This window comes from Scomber scombrus, chromosome 10 (assembly GCF_963691925.1).
Source record: "Scomber scombrus chromosome 10, fScoSco1.1, whole genome shotgun sequence".
NCBI lineage: Eukaryota > Metazoa > Chordata > Actinopteri > Scombriformes > Scombridae > Scomber > Scomber scombrus.
Window position 1 is genome coordinate 16993577 of NC_084979.1, and position 21418 is coordinate 17014994.

The 21418-nt window shown below is 41.4% G+C and overlaps 1 protein-coding gene across 1 annotated transcript in view; it reads right to left on the minus strand.

The window, feature by feature from the left end:
- Positions 1-21418, minus strand: part of LOC133987477 (neuron navigator 1-like) — an 86384-nt gene that overhangs the window by 16624 nt on the left and 48342 nt on the right. The window contains exons 6-7 of the mRNA XM_062426862.1: positions 7261-7399; positions 3402-3705 (exon numbers count right to left, since the gene is read on the minus strand). Of these exons, the coding sequence (XP_062282846.1) occupies positions 3402-3705; positions 7261-7399 (443 nt within the window). The remainder of the gene's footprint in view (positions 1-3401; positions 3706-7260; positions 7400-21418) is intronic.

Here is a 21418-nt window from a genome sequence, read left to right on the forward strand (position 1 = left end):
TGTACATTTCCCAGTTGGCAAATTAATTGGGCTTGTTTGGAAATGATTATGAGAAAAAAATATCTTAAAGAGTCGATTAGACACATGTGCACTTGTAAGCATTGGCCACACAAGCGCAAGCCCACACTACCCACGCTCTCAATTTGTATCTAATGGGAGTTGTTATGGGAGGTTTATATACAAAGCATTAACACAGTCAAAGAACGGCTGTTGAATGAGACCCACCGGCGTGCAGCCTTGGGACATCTGGAGTCACTTAAGGGTATTTATAAACCCGCAAAAGACACATAGGGGCAGACATATATACCAAACACACACTTGCAGTTCTCAGGGTTTGGATCTTATAGGAATGGGACACCGACAACACATTACGCTTGGAGTTCTTTTCTAAATGTGAAAATTGGGTTTACATGTCAAGTCATGAACTCAATCCATCGTATAACCGCAATGTTGCGCGTTCCAAAAACATTATGCTGCAGAAATAGACACTGTTGGTGGTAAGAAGCAAACACGCACACATACTGACAGAATCCAGGCGAACATAATAATTTTGACATATATGAAGCCTGATTTTATGACTCCGGCTGTGGAGACAGTGGAGCTCACATCTCGACACCATGGCGTGTGTAGAAGAGAGCATGAATCACTTCATGTCTCGGCACAAGAGGCATGCATCTCTGAGGAGATGGAGATCTGAACACATTGGCGAGATTCAGACAGAGTGGCAGACAGAGAAATCCTCTGCATAAAATTTCTATCACTGCCATCTCTGGATTATGAAGAAAAATTACTCATTTACATGTCTTTTCTAAGTCATTCTCTATTGCAGGCCACTATGGTAAAGGGGAGAGCAGCGGAAAGTGGACAGTATGGAATGAAGATGTATTTATAATATACATACATGCAGAAACACACACAAAGACAGGGCTGATCCCCATTCCTCCATGCAGCCTCATGTTCCTGTCTATCATTCCCGGCGGTTTCCCAGGGAGACAACCCATCTCACTCCTAGATTCCAAGATTCTGCTGACGTTTACCATCAACCATCACACCAGAAACACATGTGTGCTCATATGTGCAGTTGTAAAGATACAGTACTAGTGTTTATTTGTATGTACCTAAGGGGATTGTAAACATTTGGTGCAGGAAAGTGGCTAAATGTATCTGTAGGAGTCTGCCTGTGTGAAGAGAGAAAGAGAGAAATGACCGCTCGACAGTCGCTCAAAGCTCACACAATGATGAACACCTGCACTGTGTCCCACTTCCAAACTGAACAATAACTCTGACTAGTACACTCTGACAACATTAAGTTTACTTATTTTAATATACTAAATTGGTTTGCAATAAGCACAAATTCGTCGGCACTACTTACAGCTGGAAAAAATTGAAACCAGTGAACTATTGTTCAAAGGCTTCACCAATACCTTTAAAAACAGAAAATAAAGTTTTAATTCTTTGGAAAAACATTATAATTTCTCCTTGTTAAATTTAATAGGCAGTAGTTGGGTCAGTTTTATTTTTATAGCCACAAATCACAAATTTGTCCCAGAGGGATTTATAGTGTGAACAATATATAACACCCTCTATCCTCGATTTGGATAAGGAAAAACGCCACAAACAAACAAAAAAAACGTTAACAAGGACAAATCAAAGAAAACCTCAAGAGGAACAACAGGGGATGGCTTGATCTTCCAGGACAGACCGACATGCAACAAGTGTTGCATTTATAGAGACAAGTTACAGCAGTCGAATCACAATAAGGAGAAACAAAATCAGGATACTGAGTAAATGAATATATAACAAATAAAGTCAAGGTAATATAAGTATATTTCAAGAGTTAGTATATCGTGTAATATAATATTCAAATAATAAATGTGAGTTTCAGGCAAAGTTTAAAAGCACTTCCAATAAAGACTGTAGGATTTGTATTCTACTATTCCTTTAAGTACCAAACAATAGAATTTATAAATGTGTTATATATTACCTGTAAACAGTTTACCATAAAAGTTAATATATTCATATATTAATAAGTTAATATAGTACATACTGCATTGGTATAATATAGAAAATTAGTATAGCAGTAAGTGTATAGTATGGAATAATGTAATAATGCCTGTCTATCCAAAGAAATTCTGCTCCTTCAAAGATCTCACTCTGATTGTTGCAACAACGCAAAAGCGACCAACATGCAGACACACAAACATACACACAATCCTGCCAAACCTCAGCAATGAACTGATCTCAAGCATGAAACATAAAGACCTCTCTAACTTTCAAAGAATATCTGGCCCTTTTTGGTTGAATTTATGCACTAGTCCACACTGATGAGCTACAAGAACCTTGTCTGGTGTGCTTTCACTCAATTTTATTGACTGCTTAATTAGAATCTCAGACTCGATGGCAGATTGATTAGCCCTGATAGCAGATTCATACTGTGCACATCAAAAACAATGACAGACTGGCACACGGATCACAGGCTGGTTCAACACACTTGTTTGGCATATCTGTCATTTCAACAGCTGGCAATGCAAACACAGGACAGTCCCACAGAAAGAGGACTGTTTACACAGACACTGTCTATCTCGACTGGCACACAAAACCACAACTAATATCCTGTTGTTTCGCTAGTCTATACAGTATGTGTGTGTGTGTGTGTGTGTGTGTGTGTGTGTGTGTGTGTGTGTGTGTGTGTGTGTGTGTGTGTGTACGTGTGTGTGTGTGTGTGTGTGTGTGTGTGTGTGCGTGTGTGTGTGCTTATGTAAACAGCACACAGATGGTGTGTTTAAAAGGCAGCTGCACAATCCCTACTATTGTGCTATTTGTGTGTCAGTGAGTGTGTGTGTATTAAGTGTGATGGGTGACACTCTTTAAGGACGGCACAATATCAGACATGTCTGCATTCACACACACTATTACAAACACAAACACACACACTGGTCTCTGATCCAGTTGTTTTGGGTACAAGGCCTTTATTTTAGTGCTATAAATTCTCTTTGTCTGACACAAAAATAAAGATTGGATAGGAAAGGCTGGCCCAATAGGAAGAGAAAAAACCCACTGTTGGTCAGTGTGTGTGTGTGTGTGTGTGTGTGTGTGTGTGTGTGTGTGTGTGTGGCTGGCTGGCAGGAAGGGAGTGGGTGGTGATGGGTGTTTGATACATGGCACCACTCTCTAAAGGCCAGGAGGGTGGGCTGCAGCTGTGGATGAATGTGTGGGACAAAGACAGAGAGTGTGTCTGTGACTGTGTGGGTGTGAGACACTGCCAGAAAGAAAAGAACATCAAAAGACAGTCAAAGAAAAGTGCCAGTCTGTTTAGGTTATGCAACTATTTTAAGTGTAGCTCTATATATATGTATATATAATATGCACATCACTGTGTGTAAGTGTGCTTCTGAACTCACCTGCCACTTTCAGCCCACTCTGAGAGGTGTGTGTGATTGGTGATGTGACTCCCACAGGTGGGTTTCTTCCTTTTTTCAACACATTTCCATGGCCCAGGGTCTGAGGTTTCTTCAGCTCGCCTTTCCCTCCTTCCAGCCCCTCCCCATGTGGACGTGTTTTTTTCCATTTATTGGCTGATTCTGACTTGAGGCTTCCTGTATCATAACCGCTGCTGCCCTGGCTCTTGCGGCTGGGTTTGGTATCATCAGTGTCCCAGAACAGACCGTTTTCCACCAGAGATCTTTTCTCTGCATCTGTGCGCATCTAGAGAGATGACAGAAACATGCTTACACATTGCATCAAGGAAATACACTACGAAGAAAAAAAAATAATATTAAGAAGTCAAATTAATAATAATATAAACACTATAATCATCCAGAATTCTGTGGTGAGTTGTTTGTACTGTCTCTCTAAAGCAAAAGTGGCCCAACTTAAAACACAATTAAAAAACAAAATTGAGTTCAAGCATCATAACTACAAAATGCTACCATACTTTAATGGAGCCAGAAAGAAAACACACCCTCTAAATCCTATAAACAATGATCTAGTAAAATGGAAATTAGTTCCCATATAAGTTTGATTTGATTGGTGCCATTTTGACCAAACCTGAGGAAGGCCTGAGGCTACGTTTATGTTCGTATCCACCACCTTTCCCACAAGGTTTTGGTGGAAGTGGAAGCATTTACCTTTGACATTTTATTGATTAGACCTAATGTTGGCACCAGTAGAACAGTTAAGGGACCACCAAAGTCATTACAATTCATCCCAATAGTTGTTGAGACAATTTGCTAAAAAAACACAAAGGTCAACTAGCTAGAGGAAAAGTCAGGGAGTCACCAAAGCCAGTAGGATTCATCCTCTGGGGAACATGAATGTCAGTACAATGTTTCATGGCACTGCATCTCATAGTTGAGATATTTCAGTCTGAGCTGAAGTGGTGCACCAAACAACAGACAAACACTACTATCCCTAAAACCACACCACTAGCATGTCTAAAAAGGCATTTGATGAGCTGTGAGGACTCAGACAGAACCTCAGACTCTTCTTCATCTTGTTACTCTCTGAGTAGAAAAACATGACTGACACAGTCAACCCCCAAAACACACTTACTGATGTCTCACCTCGCCAGTCTAAATCCTGTTGTATGCTCTGTTTGAACACTTCAAAAAAAGACGTAGACTGAGTCAGCAGGGGGGTAAACTGCTCAATACATACACACATACATAGTGTACATATGCATGTACACACAAAGCAGGCTCACATACACTTGACCTACACAGAGAAAATAGACAACACAGCCTAGATAATTAAATCAGGAAGAATGTTAAACTAAAGGAAATGTGAAAAGAAAAAGCAGCTCATTATTCAGTCGTGGTCTTCTGTGTTTGTATGTAGTGAATATAAGCAATGTGTGTGAAGTGTGTGTGCATGTTTATGGGAGTCTACATGTGGATGGATATGACTGGTTTTCACAGAAGCAGATTACTCTCCCCCCTGTAGCGTACCGACAGTTACACAATACATCAGGAGGTGTGCGTGTGTGTGTGTGTATGTGTATGTGTGCCAGTTCAAGCCATTGCACCCAGCAGTTCTCATGAAGACTCATATACTGAATTCCTTTTTTATTAAAACCAATAGACCCCATGGGCAGGTTCACATCACATGAGGAGGAGGTATGCTGAGTGTGTGTGTGTGTGTGTGTGTGTGTGTGTGTGTGTGTGTGTGTGTGTGTGTGTGTGTGTGTGTGTGTGTGTGTGTGCATGCATGTGTGTGTGTGTGTATGTGTGTGAGAATGTCCCATCAGACCAGACCATGTTGATAAAAAATTGTCATTTCCTCAGACACATTCTCTGATTATTGAAAAAGAGAGGGATGATATACACGTCTGTTCAGATGGCCATGACTAAACTTGGATAACACAAACAGATGAACAAGACAGTAAGGCACATAGGCACACTCACAGACAGTCAAAGGTATTGAGAAAACAAGGTGTATTGTCTCAAATACTTGGTCCATCTCCATGTGGAAATGAGAAAATACATGTTTTTGTACCACATCCAGTACATGCAATTCTAACTTCTCTCTGACTTTTATTCTCTTTTTTTATGTGCCCCTTTCTTCCATTTTCCTCCTCTCCCCCACCCCCTATCCGTGTTGTGTATATTAAACAATATGTGGGAGGGGTGAGGGATGGATGTTAAGTCAGATTTGCTTTTAAGGAAATTAAAATCAACAGAAGCGAAAAGGGGAAAGGGGAAAACCTGATACATGAGAGACAACATAAACCGACAAATGGCTTTTGGACACAAAGAGAAACTGATAAAGAAAAGCATCAGCTGATGGCAAGGGAACAGGGAGCCATGTGTATGAGGCAATGTGGGGTGCATGATGATGTGATGATTGGTTGCCATGGGATTGATGCCATAGGGGGTATTGGTTGCTATGAGTTCTGCAACAAGGCGTTGGAGGGAGGTGCCCTGGTTCTTCCGGCTCGCTGGCCCGGATGCAGGTCTGCAGATGGCCCTGTGTGTGTGTGTGTGCAGATGGCCGTGTTCTAGACCTGTCCTTCAGTATAGGGGAGAAGACAAAGACCCACGATCTCAGCATCCCTGCGCTTTAGTTGCTATGGTTACACTGAATTCCCCCCTCTCTCTCTAACTCGTCTCTCGCTGTCTGTCTGTCTGTCTGTCTGTCTGTCTGTATGTCTCTCTCTCTCTCTCTCTCTCTCTCTCTCTCTCTCTCTCTCTCTCTCTCTCTCTCTCTCTCTCTCTCTCTCTCTCTCTCTCTGTCTCTCTCTCTCCCTCCCTGTAAAATCCAGCTACATCAGTCACATTAACCACGTTGCGGAGGTGTGACCTACATCAGACACTCTGGGAAAACACAGACACACACACACACACACACACACACACACACACACACACACACACACACTGTTTGGAACCCATACAGCTACAGATGGATCTTAAAAAAGAAAAAAAGCAGCACTCAAGCAGTGCTGCAGATAGGATATTAGAACCACTGAGTCCCAAATCCTCCCATCCCCAGAGGAGATTCTGAGCACCACAGAATACATAAATCAATGCATTTCAATGTATTGTGAGGACAAAGATAATCACTCAGGGCAGTTTCTACCTCCAGTCAGTCGGGCCAATTATACTACAGAACAGGGCCAAAGCCACAGGCTCTGGATCAACTGTATCAGGTAGAATACTTAACCTTGAAATTAAACCTATTTATTTAATCAGAGATTAAACTGGAATAATAAAAGCCCCAGATCCCTAAAGCATCAATGGCGTAGCAAATCCCTGATGTTAGGGATGAAAGATGCCAGGTCTACAGTTAAACTAGTTGATAATTTGATATAATGAGTTCTTATAAGTGAAAATTCAGCTCTTCAGACAGCTTTAAAAAACTGAATAAAAAACAAATGGGAACCGAGTGGAATAATGCAGTGTGTGTGCTGTGAACATTGATCGCTGCAGATGTGATAAATATTATGGGTGTGCATAGAATACCTAATGGGGCTTTGTCTCTGATGCCAGTGTTGCTGCCTGTTGTGTGTGTGTGTGTGTGTGTGTGTGTGTGTGTGTGTGTGTGTGTGTGTGTGTGTGTGTGTGTGTGTGTGTGTGTGTGTGTGTGTGTGTGTGTGTGTCCTCTCTGTACACAGACCAAGTGTATGACACATCATTCAGCACCTCATCAATACCTCGCTGGATTAACAACTTAATCAATACTACTGTAACCCGCACACACACACGGCTAATCCATCTGTGTCAGACACCATATTGTGTGAATGCTAACATGTATGATACTTACCACTATGGCAGAGTTTCTGCGGGAGCCAATGGGAGTGGTAGGAAGGGAGTTGAGAGTGGGGCTCGTGTTAAACTCTTCAGAGCTCAGGTTGTCTGAGCCATCACTCAGACCACTGCTGATGGAGCTGCTCTCATCCCAACTAAAAGATACAAAGACAAAGACATTCATATATTAAATCAAACTTGTAGTTTCAAGGATGCATTGTATTACCAATCAAAAACGCTGTAATGTCTTTTCAAAAGTGTCACTTCGTACGACTTAAAAATGTCAGAAAATGGTGAAAAATGACAATTGCTGTTTCCCAAAGCCCAAGGTGCAACTGTGAAATGTTTTGTTTTGTCCCGACCAACAGTCCACAACCCAAAGATATTCAGTTTACTATCACAGAAAACTAAAGAAAACATAAAATATTCACATTTGAGAGGCTAGAGGAGAGAATTTGGAAAGTTTTTCTTAATAAATGACTCAAAACAATGAAATAATCACCAACTAATCTAATCAATTAATCAAGAAATCATTGCAGTCCTAGCAATTAGGTTTAACCCAGATGGATATGTTCCTATTTTGGGTGTACATATTTGGCCAAGTAGTTGGGTAAGTAGTTGGGTAGACTCTCATCACAGCCCCAGTGCAATCAAGCATCCACCTTTCTAATAGTGTCCTTGGTCAAGACCCCCAGTCTCTCCCAGCGTCAAGGACATGCAGTAGCTAAATCTGTTTCCCCATAGGGATCGATTGGGTGTTGTACCACCAACATACCCTGATACACAAGAATAGCTAATAAAACAAAGCAATCTGTCTCGGTTAAATGGATATTTCCTCAAGTTTATACACTGCATGAGGCCCACAAGCTCAGTTACATCACCAGCTGACTCACTTGACTCCATGTCTTCCAGTTTGTCCAGTTTGTCTTTTGACTTCATTTCTAAAACACTGCCTGCTCCATATACCTGTTTGTCACACTGCATGCACTGCAAACACATAGCAAACTGAAATTTGGAGCAACCTCCACATCGTCTCAACCCACACACATAAAAATAGCTCTGAAGAATATACACACTGATGCATGTGCCCACATGCAGGAGTGGAGTCTGTGCCAGGACTATGAAGTCTGCCTGTCTGTCAAAGAGCATTTGTTCTGAAAAGCATGTCTGACATAAGCAGGTTTGGAGAGTTTCTACAGTGGCATTCCATGACAATTACATTTTTTACTTTAAAAAAAAATATTTTTGGTCTTTTTATGCACACTAAACACCACAACATTTGCACTTCCTGCACTACCTCTATTATTTAATGTTATTTTGGACTATAACTGGCTAATTACATTTATTTTGCACATATTGTAAAAATGTGTGAGTATATACATTACCAGTCCAAACTTTTGACTGGTACAGTATATACACTATTTGTATGTGTACATGCAACTCTATGTTCATTGTATATATAATATAGTTTTACCTTTTTAGTTTCTTTTTCATGCCACTTTTATATACATTGCCAAATTGTTTTATTCGGTTTATTCTATTCTTACATTTTATTTTTATATCTCTCAACCTGCTATGAATAATTTCCAGTATTTCAAACAATACCTTTCATTAAGCCTTTCATCAAAACTCTGAGATTGTAGCTGAACTTGTAGCATTCAGCCATGTTATTCTTTATTTAACAACATACACATCTAGTGGCTATTATGTTTAATGTTAGTGCAGAAACTGGCACTTTCACCTCTTTAACAATATATTTCTATATGATCTGTATGATTGTTGGATGGACGATTGGATTTTTCCATTAACAAATGATTTTTGGCTGATATTTGACAATGTCCTGTCCGAACCTCAAAGATATGGAACACTATGCCTGCCTTAATGTGGCCAATCAAGTCATATAAACCTCAAGAAACAAATTAATCAAATCTGTCATCTGCTTCAACATAGTGACTTGTAGGAATGAGGAAGGGGGAGAGCAAGAGAGAAGAAGGGCACATCTGCGACGTGTGTTTGGATATGTGGGTAACTGTATAATTGTGCTCATTTACATTTAGTAGGTCATGTTTGAGAAGTTAGGGGGTGGGGATATGCTCTTATTAGGGTCAATAGATTAGACTGATATCTACTGTAAAGTAAGTGAAGAGGGTGGGGTTTTCCTAATGAGGTCATGTATACTGTGGTACAGGGGAGGATGGAGGGAGAGAAAGCGGTGTGGGCCTTCCGGTTGGGTGCCTGTATGGGTCACACTATACCCTGGGGGACTTGACGGCAGAGATCCGGGGGAATGGGGGTGACAGGAAAGCCCTCCCTGTCTAGCCTGTGGATATCTTAGACACAAAAAAAGAGCAGATGAGATTTTATGTCTGACGGGGCTGTCATGTTGCCTTGTCTATATGACAAGAGTAAGATTAAGGGCACAATTAAGATAAGGCCAGATGCATCTACTGTAGAGAGCCCACATACACTTTCTCAATGTGAGATGCAAAAAAAAAAGACAAAGACATTTCGTGTGATCCAAACGTATGTGATGCACATGGTCTCTTTTTACATCAATGTTTACAAGGTTTTCATACACCTTGAGCTCATAAAATGGTTTTATCGGATAAACTTAACATTTGCAATGAAACTTTGATGGTTTGTGGGATTATCTTATCAAACTGGCAGATGATTTCACTGTTTGTTTTATAACAAAATATGTGGTTTTATGACTCAATTAGAGATTTAACAACTAACTCTAAGAAGGATGTAGTTTTTCCATAAAAGCTGATCCTGGATTCTGGTTTTATACTAGATTCTTATTTTTCCTTTAGAATAAAATAACATAAAAGTAGTAATAAACTTTGAACTCATAGAGAGCGGATCCATTTATACTCCACACGTGTGCATGTGTCATTCATTCCTCATTGAAGAGAAACATTTCTGGATAATAAACCTTCTTTCTCTGAAGCAACGCATTTAACTTTATTTCTTGTTATTAATGTCAGAGCAATCTGTGTGTCCACCTGTGTGTGTTTTATGAATGATAATGCTCCCTCTGATGAATAATTCAAATGCCACAGGAAACAGAACAAACACTGTCTCTGCAGGGTTTGGTGTCACTCAGCCGAAAGATGAGAAGAGACCAGGTCAGGGGTCAAACATTGAATAAAATATAAAAAAGAGAGAATTTTATCTGATTTATAAGTGAGATTGTTTTGATAGTGGATAGAAAAAAGAAAATCATGTATTTCCATCACCAATAAAAAAAAAACCCTATATTATGCGTTTTGATTCTTCTGAAAAATGAAATGAGCTTTTTATAATAAAAATACCTGTCACCCAGGTATTTTTTTGCCTTTCATAGTCTTTCATCAACTCTACTGTGTGAGATAAAAGGAAGAGTGAGTTTGAAAAGAGGATACTCAAAAAAAGACAGTGAAGAGGCGTGTGGGGAGAGAAGAAACAATTTAAAAGATAAGCATGAAAAGAAGAGAGCTATACTGGAAAGAGAAGTGCTCTTGATGAACGTCCTCAACTTCTCGTTACATGATGCACTCATTGAAGTGGACCATCTCTCATCTCTTCCTTTGCACTTGCACCAACTTGCCTCCTCTTCCTCAATATGCTCCATCCATCCCTCTTTTAACAGCAGCTGCTCAAATCTCCTGTTATGATCTCTGCCCGCTCTGCCTCATCTTTTTCATTCTTCACCAGCAGCTGCAGAGACTGAGGTTTAATATTAGCACCCAATTCATCTACATCACCCCTGTCTCAGATTAGCTTGTGTCTAGCAGAGAGTACAGTTTCAGTCAAGCCACCTCCCCGTTACACTTTTATTCATTTTAATTAGCCCAACCTAGAGTACATCATCTTCTCAAAAGTAAACTAACAAGCAGCTACAGCACTTAAACACATCCTGGGAAATCTGAATCGCTTGCCAAAAATATGCAACATGTGATGAATGATACTGTGGATTTAAGTTACATGAAAGAATGATGTCATCAAAAAATAGAATATAAACCATGGACATAAACCACGTCTATGGAGCTTAAATTTCATTGGCCTTTTGTGACTCTAGACCTGATCTTAAGCTGAAGAGCACAACTAGAGGTGAAGGATAAGCACAGTGTATACATTGTATCCTATGACTGTGATTCCATGAACAAAATGAATATCAATGTTCATTCAATTTTTGCTGCAATAAATGATAATTACACTGTGATGCACTTGATTAAACTCATCCCTCACCTCCACCTGACCACCTCTACCCTTTTTTTCTGCATACAATGTGCAAAATGCAGCTTCCCACAAAGCAGAGAATATGCCACATTCTCACTCTCTGCTCTGTTATCTTAAGCCAGCTGAACAAAAGTGGTTTCCTACTTTCCACTCATGACATTATAACTGCATCTGTTCAAAAAAATAAAAATGAAAAAAAGCCACAATGAGGCGCTCAACTATATATCTTCTGTCCAGTGAAAATGTAATCTTGATCATCTCACTGGACGTGAGAAAATTTCCGCCACCATGTAGAGTTGCAGAACTTTTAAAATGGTTTAAATATTTCTTGTTCATTTCCCAGATTGATAAAGGTCATGGTGGTTAATATAAACAACATCCTTCTTTTAGAGAGACATGACTTCTTTGTTCCTCATAGTCTGTTGAGAGGACAGGCACACCCACACAAAGGCTGAGCCTCACAAACTATCAGGAGAATGGTTGAATAGCTTCTGCAGAGCTAAATGGCCTGCTTTTATTAACAGGCCTCTGTGTTCCTTCACTATTCAGACTATGGAGCTAATTACACTGATCTCAGTGTGCATAGTAGTTTTTTGCTGCTTATGATGAGAGCTCTCTCGTCTCCTCTCACTGACCTCTCTGAGGTTGAGGAATGGGAGAATGACAGAGAGAGAAATACAGTAGACCCAGAGACTCATCGGAGACAAAGCAGCTTTGCGTGTGGCTTGTGGGTACAGTGCTTGCTGGGAGTTGGAGCACAAGCATCAAGTATTGGTTGATAAACTGTTCCATCTAAACAAACATTGGTTAAAACTGCAAGGAGGAATTCATTTGGAGGAACGTGACACTGATGCTCTCCAGTGTCAGGCCAAGCAGAATTTCACCTCTAGAGCAAATCAAGTGTGTTTTACTTTGCTGCATTGTTAGAAGATGATTAGTGGTGATGGGAGGATACTAACTGGAATAACTGCCAAAAAAACAATTAACTAATTATCTGATCTATAAACAATGCCCATTACAGGGCATGTTAGTGCAATTATACAAAGCCTGCTACTAAACAACAGATCAATAGTGACATTGGCATTGTACTAAATCAATTTTGTTATCTAATTATATATCACTTGGAAAAAACAGAATGTTCTACTAGATCAGCAAGATGATACTTTTATGAATGTATAGTAATGTCACTTTAAGCTAGAGACAGCACTAACGCTATCTGGCCAACCAGAAGATGACAGGAAATTACTATCAAACCTGCTGAACCATGTTGGAGAAGATAATAATATAGAGGACAGGATGGTGATGGCTAGTAGCTTTTTTTTAGAAAGCAGACAATGATACAGGAAAAGGGGTCCTTAGTTCAACCACTGTACCTTCATGGGGTTAAACACGTCCTACCCAGTGTGATATTTGGACACAGTCTCTCCCCACGTGTGTAAATGCATGGAAAGTGTTTCTGCAGTCCTGCAGTGGACAGGAACTTTCCATTCCTATTAAAATCCACAGTGTCACATGGCAGAACCCAAAATGGCTAAATCAGATGGGTTCCTGGTTGTAGTGATGCCTTTTTAGGCAAATGGAAAGTAGGGCACTGCCAGACTGGCACTCGGCAGTAGGCTCAGAAACCGGAGGGGTCACGCATGAAAAGGCTGCAAAAGTCATTAAATCCTCTAAGGTCCAAATATCTGGAGTAAGAGAGGACAATTGGGTGAGATGCAGGCTGAGCTTTTGTCTGTGATTGTATGCCTGTCTGCACACTTCAGTGTTTGAGGATACATTTCAGATCAGTTGGAAGAGGAAGTAAACAGAAGGACATTTGGCCTCTAAGTCATGGGTGAGAGACAGTGAGAGGACACATCTGCCTGCCCTGTATGCAAGAAACAATGCAGCTAAGATGGATAATAACCATATTACCAGCAACATGCCACACCCCACCTTACAGCAGGTGTAAGGATGCAAGATATCATATTTTTCATCTTCAGGAAGTAGGACAGGCAAAATCTCAGGAAATAAGAGGAGCTATGAGGTTAACTGTAAAAAGAATAGGAGAAATTCAGCAGCAGCAAAATGACACACTGCTTGCTTCAGCATTTTCTACAGGTTCAAGTCTAGACACACAAAACAGGATTCAAACCCAACAGGGATGACTGCTTTCTGACATACTCTCACAAAAAAGATATTTGCAACGGAAAGCAACATGACCAGCCACACCCACAGTGTTTTCTTCTCCAACACAGTTATGGCAGACCCGTCTGCATTTGGCTGCACTGACCATTTGGGACACTGAGTCTTAAAAAATGCTGCAGTGTAAATTGGTACCTGAAAAATATTACAATTGAAAAAATCATTCCAAATATGAGCATGAGCTCAAATAAAATATGTGTAGCTGGCCATTTACCTGGTAAAACTGAAAGAGGGGGTGAATATGGTTGCTGTGCACAGATGGCTAACAATATGGGTTCCTGGACCATTTTAGCAGATTATCACAAGGAAACAAACACACAGGTCTGTGAATCACCTTGGTTGCTTACACGCTTGGCAGATTGTTCTGACAGAATCATTATTTTGCAATTAAAAGAGAGTAAAAATAGGAGAGATTGAGATGTGATCAAAATAGTCTTCCTGGCTGGATGAATAAAACATCCTGTGTGGTAGGTCACATTGATTATTTTATGATGTTGGGTTCTCCTGCACAGGACTATCCATCAATACAGCACCATATAGGGCCTTGAAAATATTTGCTCTGCAGAACCAAGCCCATATTGCATCTTGAAAGCCTCAAACCCAGACACATGAGGCTAGTATAGACATACCATAGCTTGAACATACCGTAGCTATGGCGATCATGGTATATGTTACTTATCTGTACTGAAGACATGAGCAGATTGATTACAAATGTCATTTCAGCTGCTTATATCCATGAGAAATCAGCCATCTGCTGCTCTCCAGAGACACTGTATGTTCTTATCAAATATACACTGCTATGCATACTGTGCTGACGTTTAATCTCACTACTACATTTCTGATTATAGCAGTTTTTAATGATGCTAAATTACTGTCTGACTGCTTGGGGCACTTGTAGAGTAATCAGCAACAAATCTGTCATTAAAAATGGCTTTTAATTAGCTACCCCAATACAGGTCCTCCACTGAGTTGTATTGTTAAATCAGTAAATCATTGATGAGACTCAATTAAAACTAGATTGTGCAGGCAGCCTGCTTTTGGGTGCACACTAAACAGAGAAATGAATTTCCTCTTCTGTGTTATTTATTATTTCCTCTCTGTCCTGTGTCCATAATATGGGATGGAACAATGCGTGATAGCTGATTGGACAGCCTTTTGTGCACACACATGCACACACACGCACCACACATAGCAGTATTTGGGCATTACAGAGGATTACAGAACAGGCTGAAGTTAATGAGCTCGTAATTACTACTAATTCCATCTGCCACCAGGATCAGAGCAGGCTAGGGGCCTCAGCTAGAGGTGCTGTATGTGTGTGAGACCTTAGAGGGAAACAGGAGGTCACATCCCTAAATGGCCATCACAGAGGAGAAACCCTGTTGTGCTTCTGACAGGCATAACCCTGACAGCAATGGCCTGGGGGTTTAGGACACAAACGCACAGATATACTGTATACACAACTGATGCATTAAAGTGCTATTGTCCCCTGGAGCCTAGAGTGAAGCCTGAATTAGCTGTCAGAAGTATGTGATGTTAGGAGCTGGTGTGAACCGCAGCCTTGCTCAAGTCACTGCTCCGCTAAGGCCTACATTAAGTCATCCATGCTGTATAATACTGGCTATAAGGTGTGTGACTGCACGTGTGTGGGAGAATATTGAGGTACATCATTCTTCCAAGTTTTCCTTGCAGGGACGGGGACACATTCTGCAAATGCTTGGGCCTTTCCGGATGGAAAATTAAAGCTTTGAAAAGGCATCAGGAATCCTGGTCAGTATTTTTTTTCTTTTTTCTCAGTGTGGGGGAGGTGGACATAGATGGATAGACAAAAAAAACTGTACTGCTTAAGAAAGGGAGAAATTACTCCAGCCTAGCCCTACTCAGACAGCAAATTTATCTCTGAATCTCACTCTCTCCTCCTGACCTCCCCAGGGTGGAACGAATGAAGTTTGTTCAGAGTTCAACACGTCACAGCCGACTTGGCTCTCAAGCACTTCATCGCTGTGAAATGAAACAGGACAGTCAAAACAGTGGAAGGCTCCAAGCTTCAAATAAGGAAACACTCCTGGAACCAAAAATTGTAAGACTGTTGATCATGCCGACGCCCACTGGGTCATCTTGATCTTCTTGTACTGTAAGGCCCAAAAAGGAAGACAGGAGCTGGGAGAGGTGTACAGAGGATTACTTGAGACAAACCAGACATCTCCATCTTTGTCTTCACCATCTTTGTATTTGTCCTATTCATATTCAGCTCAAACAAAATTAAAATGTAAGCATAAATGAAAGCATTAATTGCTGAATAGGAAGGGAATTATTTAACATTTTCTCCATAAAGTGGCCTTAAGCTCTTAATATAGAGAGCATCACAAATTGGGTCAAAGAGTGTTAGATTTCATAAAAGGACTTTAAAACATCTGAGTGTGTTATGTGGTGACCAGCACAGCTCTAGCATGACCCAAAAACCCTTGACCCCCAAAGTACCTTGAATTTTTTCCAAGGTCCCACTCTTCTCTCCATGAGAGCAGGAAGCAGAAGAGGGACAGCACCCCTGAGACAAGGTGGAATGGTCTTTTAAATCACCTTCTTAAGTAGTTCATTCTGGGGTGCAGTGTGGAGCACTTCCCAGCCCCGACTTAAGGGCTAAGAACCGGGGAGGAGCTCACATGGGGAACCCCGGCACGCAGAGGCCCAGGACAGGGGTTGGATCCAGGGGTAGAATTACTTCTGGCCTCCCTCCAGACATGTCAGCTGACTTAACGGCTGTGTGAATTAACGGCGCACACGGGATGTTTTGGTTTGAAAGAGGGGGACCAGCAGGCTAACGAAAGGAAAGGAAAAGGAGGACGAGAGGGAGGTACTTCTTTTAAATGAAGCACGCTTCTTCCAGGTTGCTTAACTTGAAGCAGCTGTGCAAAAGACGGTGCCACAGACATGTGCAAAAGTACAAACAACACATACACAAATAGTTCCTCTGACTGCTGCCTTTTGATCAACACAGTACAGTAAAGTAACAAAGCCTAGAGCAACATAAACCAAGCAACAGACAGCTGTCTGGAGCGGAGAGATGAAAACAGTAACTTCCCACTAGAGCGCACAAACACAGAAACCCATCATAACAAGCACAAGGCAACAAAACAGCGAAGTACAGTACAGTTAACCTGTTGGGTCTTGGGAAAGGAAAATGCCATATTGGCGGCTGTTGAGTAACATGAATAATTGCTGATGTTAACTGAGAAAACTGATTGTGATAGTTTGGCTTTAACTTAATGTACTGTAAATAACTATCAAATGTATGACAATAGGGAAGTATCCTACTACAATAAACACTGTCATACATGCACTCATACACATGTACTGTAACAGATGGAAGAACCATCGTGTCAGCAAGATTGAGCCTAGGTTCATGGGAAAAAGGGCAGTGGCACAACATGTCAGTGCAGACCCATAAGGAACAATTCAGAGAGCCCCCTCTCCCCAAACAGAGAAACTTCCATGTAAGAAGAGCAGATTATTATCATTATTTCGCTGTTCTGCCTTGACTTCTATGGTCACATCCCTGTTTTCTGATGACGACACCTAATCATTTAATTCAACCACACTTGATTATGTGTTAATCTTCCAAGATTAGTGCAGAAGACAGCAGTTGGTCTCCACTGTGATATGAGATGTTAAATGTGCAGACTGGTGTGGATCAGTGGATTTTTGGACTGATGGTGCCTACAGTAAGAGGTCAAGCAGCATCTCTTAAGCTGCATAGAAAGACAGAAAAAGATGGAGAAAAATACAGAGAAAGCACAAAGTGTGAAAATGTGAAAATAAGACTGCACAAAGAGACTACAGATCTGGGTAAAACAACATTAAGCACCTGCCAAAGGTTGTCCAAACACCACCTGAACAAAAAAGAATGAAAGGCCTATTGATGGGCGCAGATACTCTTTCACTTCTTCTGGCTGAGATAAAGCTTAAAAACACCTAAAAACACACAAATTACTCAAATGCTTTTGAGGGGACAGTCAGGTCGCTGTGTGTGGGTGTGTGTGCACGCATGTGTGAGAGAGAGACTTTTTTTATGTGTATATACATACATGAACACCTGTGGCGTGGTGACCACATGCCTTGGGGCGCACCCCTTCATGAGCACGCACCCATCACCTGCTGTCACTCATAACACGAACACTCCGGTCATGCCACTTAAAAAGTTGTTACAGTGGGTTTAGGAGACATTCCTTGCCCTCGGGTCACTCAAAACACACACTTCACATTCCAGCGAGTGTATTCTGGAGTCCCACTCCCTAATCCTTCAACATATGCAGACACACATACTGTATGCATACCAATGCATGAGTGCACAGACGCACACAGAAATAAAACCAAAATCCGCAGCCTCTGGTTCATCGCTCCAACACAAACTGGAGCAATCGTTTCACTTTCCATTTAACTCGGAGAAATCCTGAATGTTTCAAAATAAGACATGGTCTGAACTTTTTACTCATTCTACTCACTTCACTGTCGACAGTGTTTTTTCTAGAGGTACTGATCAAATAGATAAACTATCAGTTGCATATTGAAGGAAGATTTTGTTAGTCTACTTCACTGTCAGATTATAGCTCTCTCTGTCATTTGCAATGAACCTGTTAAGGTACTGTGTTGTCTGGCCAGGGTCCCTCTCTGGCTTTAATGTAACAGAGAAAGTCACTAAACCACGGGGGGCACCACCTCATGAAAATATGAGCTCTGTTTGTGACCACAGGCTCCTGTGTGTACAATAAAAAGTGTACGTGCATGTGTCTTACAAGCACAGGTTACAAGCATCTGTTGTTTCGCTCTCAGGTCCCCCTAATGGCCTTGTATGCAGGACAAATAAACTTGTTCACGGAATTACAAAACATCAAGTCAACGGCTGCATTGCTCTGTTGATCAGTGAGCTGGTGTGTTTTTCACTGACCCTGGATTTTTGACCGGTGGAAATGAAGACTTTTATGCATAAATATGAAAATGCTGGTAGCGTGTGTGTGTGTGCAGAAAATAAACCTAGAAAAATTTCAGTCATGTAAATGATCGTGTGGTCTGGTTGGTCAGTTGTTGGATCAAGTGGCATGAACAGGATTCTTTTGTGTGGCTCAAAAGCGTTCAACCCCAAATTTGTTTCTTCAGATTATCTGGAATTGTATGAACATGTTTTTCTGCCTAGGACCGTAACTCTTGGTAATGCATCATGATTCATGTGGGCGTGAAAACATTGTCAAAAGTCTCTTGACTCTTCTAACTCTTCCAGTTTCTGAGTCAGCAAAATGTGTTTCCAAAACACCTTAATCTATCTTTGACCCTGAGCCCTTAACTTAAGCACAATGGTCAAAATGTGTGTATGTGTGTGTGTGTGTGTGTGATGACAACAGTGTTGTTTGTGATCGGAAATCTTTCTCCACTTTCACCCGGCAGCAAAGTTGACTGAGCATCCTGGTGTTTGTGATGGTGTTTCACTTCATTGTTATTTAACTGCTCTACAAAGAGTGATACAATTATGATGCATTAATTAAAAACGTACAGATTTCAGCTTTAATTATCAAGCTCGGTCTCTGATTAGCCAGCTGCTGGCAGTAATTTGTTAAAGCCCTCAGCCAATCTAGACTTCCTGCTTTACCAGTGACCAACAATTCCCATGCACAGCTAAATTACATCAGACACAAACCTGGTCTGTATCACAGTGACTGATTTTTTAATAAAAAGAAACTGAGAGGATTTGGGTGTGACACACATTAATGAGTGATGTCACCAGCTTGCAAATCTGCTGTTAAGATGGAGCTGGGTTGTTAACCATCTGGATTTAGACAGGAGGGGGTCATGCTGAGCAGGCTATTTGTATAGTGTTCAGATGACAACACACACACTCACACACACACACACACACACACAGCGACACTAAGCTGATTTTGGATTGCTTTTACTATGACTAATAGAGTTGATCAAATCTTTGTGTTGGCTGAAACTGGTTAGCTAATGATGTATGTTTAATGTTTGGTTACTCTCTCTCTCACACACACACATGCTGACACCCACACAAAGGATTAGATACACATTTTCAAAGACACGTACACTTAGTGACACCACCTCTAGCTTCATATTATGACTGCCTGAAACGTGGGTGTGTGTATGAGGGCGTGTGTTTATCAAATTCTATGTTTTTCACCGTTTATCAGTCTTTTGACAGCCAGTCTGTTTAAGCACGTGTCCAACACAAACACACAGATTAAAACCACTCTCGTTGGTCCTGTGAGATTTAATTGTGAATGTGTGTGTGTGTGTGTGTGTGTGTGTGTATGTGTGTGTGTGTGTGTATCCTTTGTGTGTCTAATCGACTGATATCAGGCCACTCCACTCTAATGGGTTTAAATAAAGGGTCGATGGATGGTAAGGGTCAGTCAACCAAAAAGAGCAAAGCTAACCCGCACCCCCAAACCCCCCCCCCCCCCCACACACACACACACACACACCACAAATCAATACCATAAGAGCATCTTTGTCCTGTCTGTCCATGTTGTCTGCAAAGTAAATCAACTCTATTCCTTGAAGAGATTTCTCAATGTATTACCTTCCTAACCCTAACCCTAACTCATCAACAGCCTACTTGCATCAATTGACCTACATAAGATCACACATTAAGACATACAATTAGATAATTCTCACATGGCGTGGGCATAAAGATGATACGGAGGAGGCTTGCTGTTTTTTACCCAATCACAGCACATATACCGGCAGAAGGCGTCGTTCAGAATGTAGGTCATCCGTTCAGTAGAATGCGGTCCCGGTCCCACAACGGATCAATACCTACCCACATACATACCTGCCTCCGCTGACTGAGCCATCAAACACGGGCAACCAGTTGTCATAACGTTCCGCTTAAAACAATGGGCATGCCACCCGATCACAAAATACAGGAACACTTCAGGCGCGCACGCACATCAGGCGCGTACACATGTATGCAGCATAAATGGACTCTCTAATAGCCTATTCTCATCAGATGATTTGCAGTAATGTGTTTTCTCTAGAATAATACATATTCCCAACAAGAAATGGACACCATCACGCCTTTTAAATGCTGCCTCTTATAGTTAATCAATACAGCGAGGTTACAATACAATACAGAAGACAGTGCTGATTCAATATATGGCTTTGCGCATTGAGCTATGTGCCTATACGCTGTAGACTGTATAGCTCCGTCTATAGGTTCAACAAAACACAGTTCTTCTTGATTCGGTGTCTAGACTGAGATTTCATGTCTTATGACAGCCTAACCTGAGCGCATGTCAGTCAAAATAATGAAACGTGCCACCATGCAGCTGTTGGAGTTTTATCAATGAGACATGCTTCTGCTTTTTACGCACTGACTCCGCCGGAGCTTCTACAACCGATTCACCCCATCGTACCAACACCAGGTACCTCGCATACGCATAGCAATCAAAGGCATGTCACCAGTGTGTCAATTAGCTTCTCATCCGGCATGCTCGGACACATGCAGGCTCTGCTTTCATCCATTACCTTGACAGAAAGTGCATTGTCCTCTCCGCGCGCTGCGGAGCCGGGAGCTGCAGCATTTTCCCGTTCAGCACGCGTCCGCTCATTCTACTACAGTCAGCTTTTCACGCCGCTTTGTTCCCGTCTGGCATATCCGTCTCAGAAGCAAAAGACAGAGAATCCACCCCTTGCTTTCCGCCGCTGATAACCGGGGAACCGCCTGTGAGAGTCTGCAGTGTATACTGACTGACCCACTC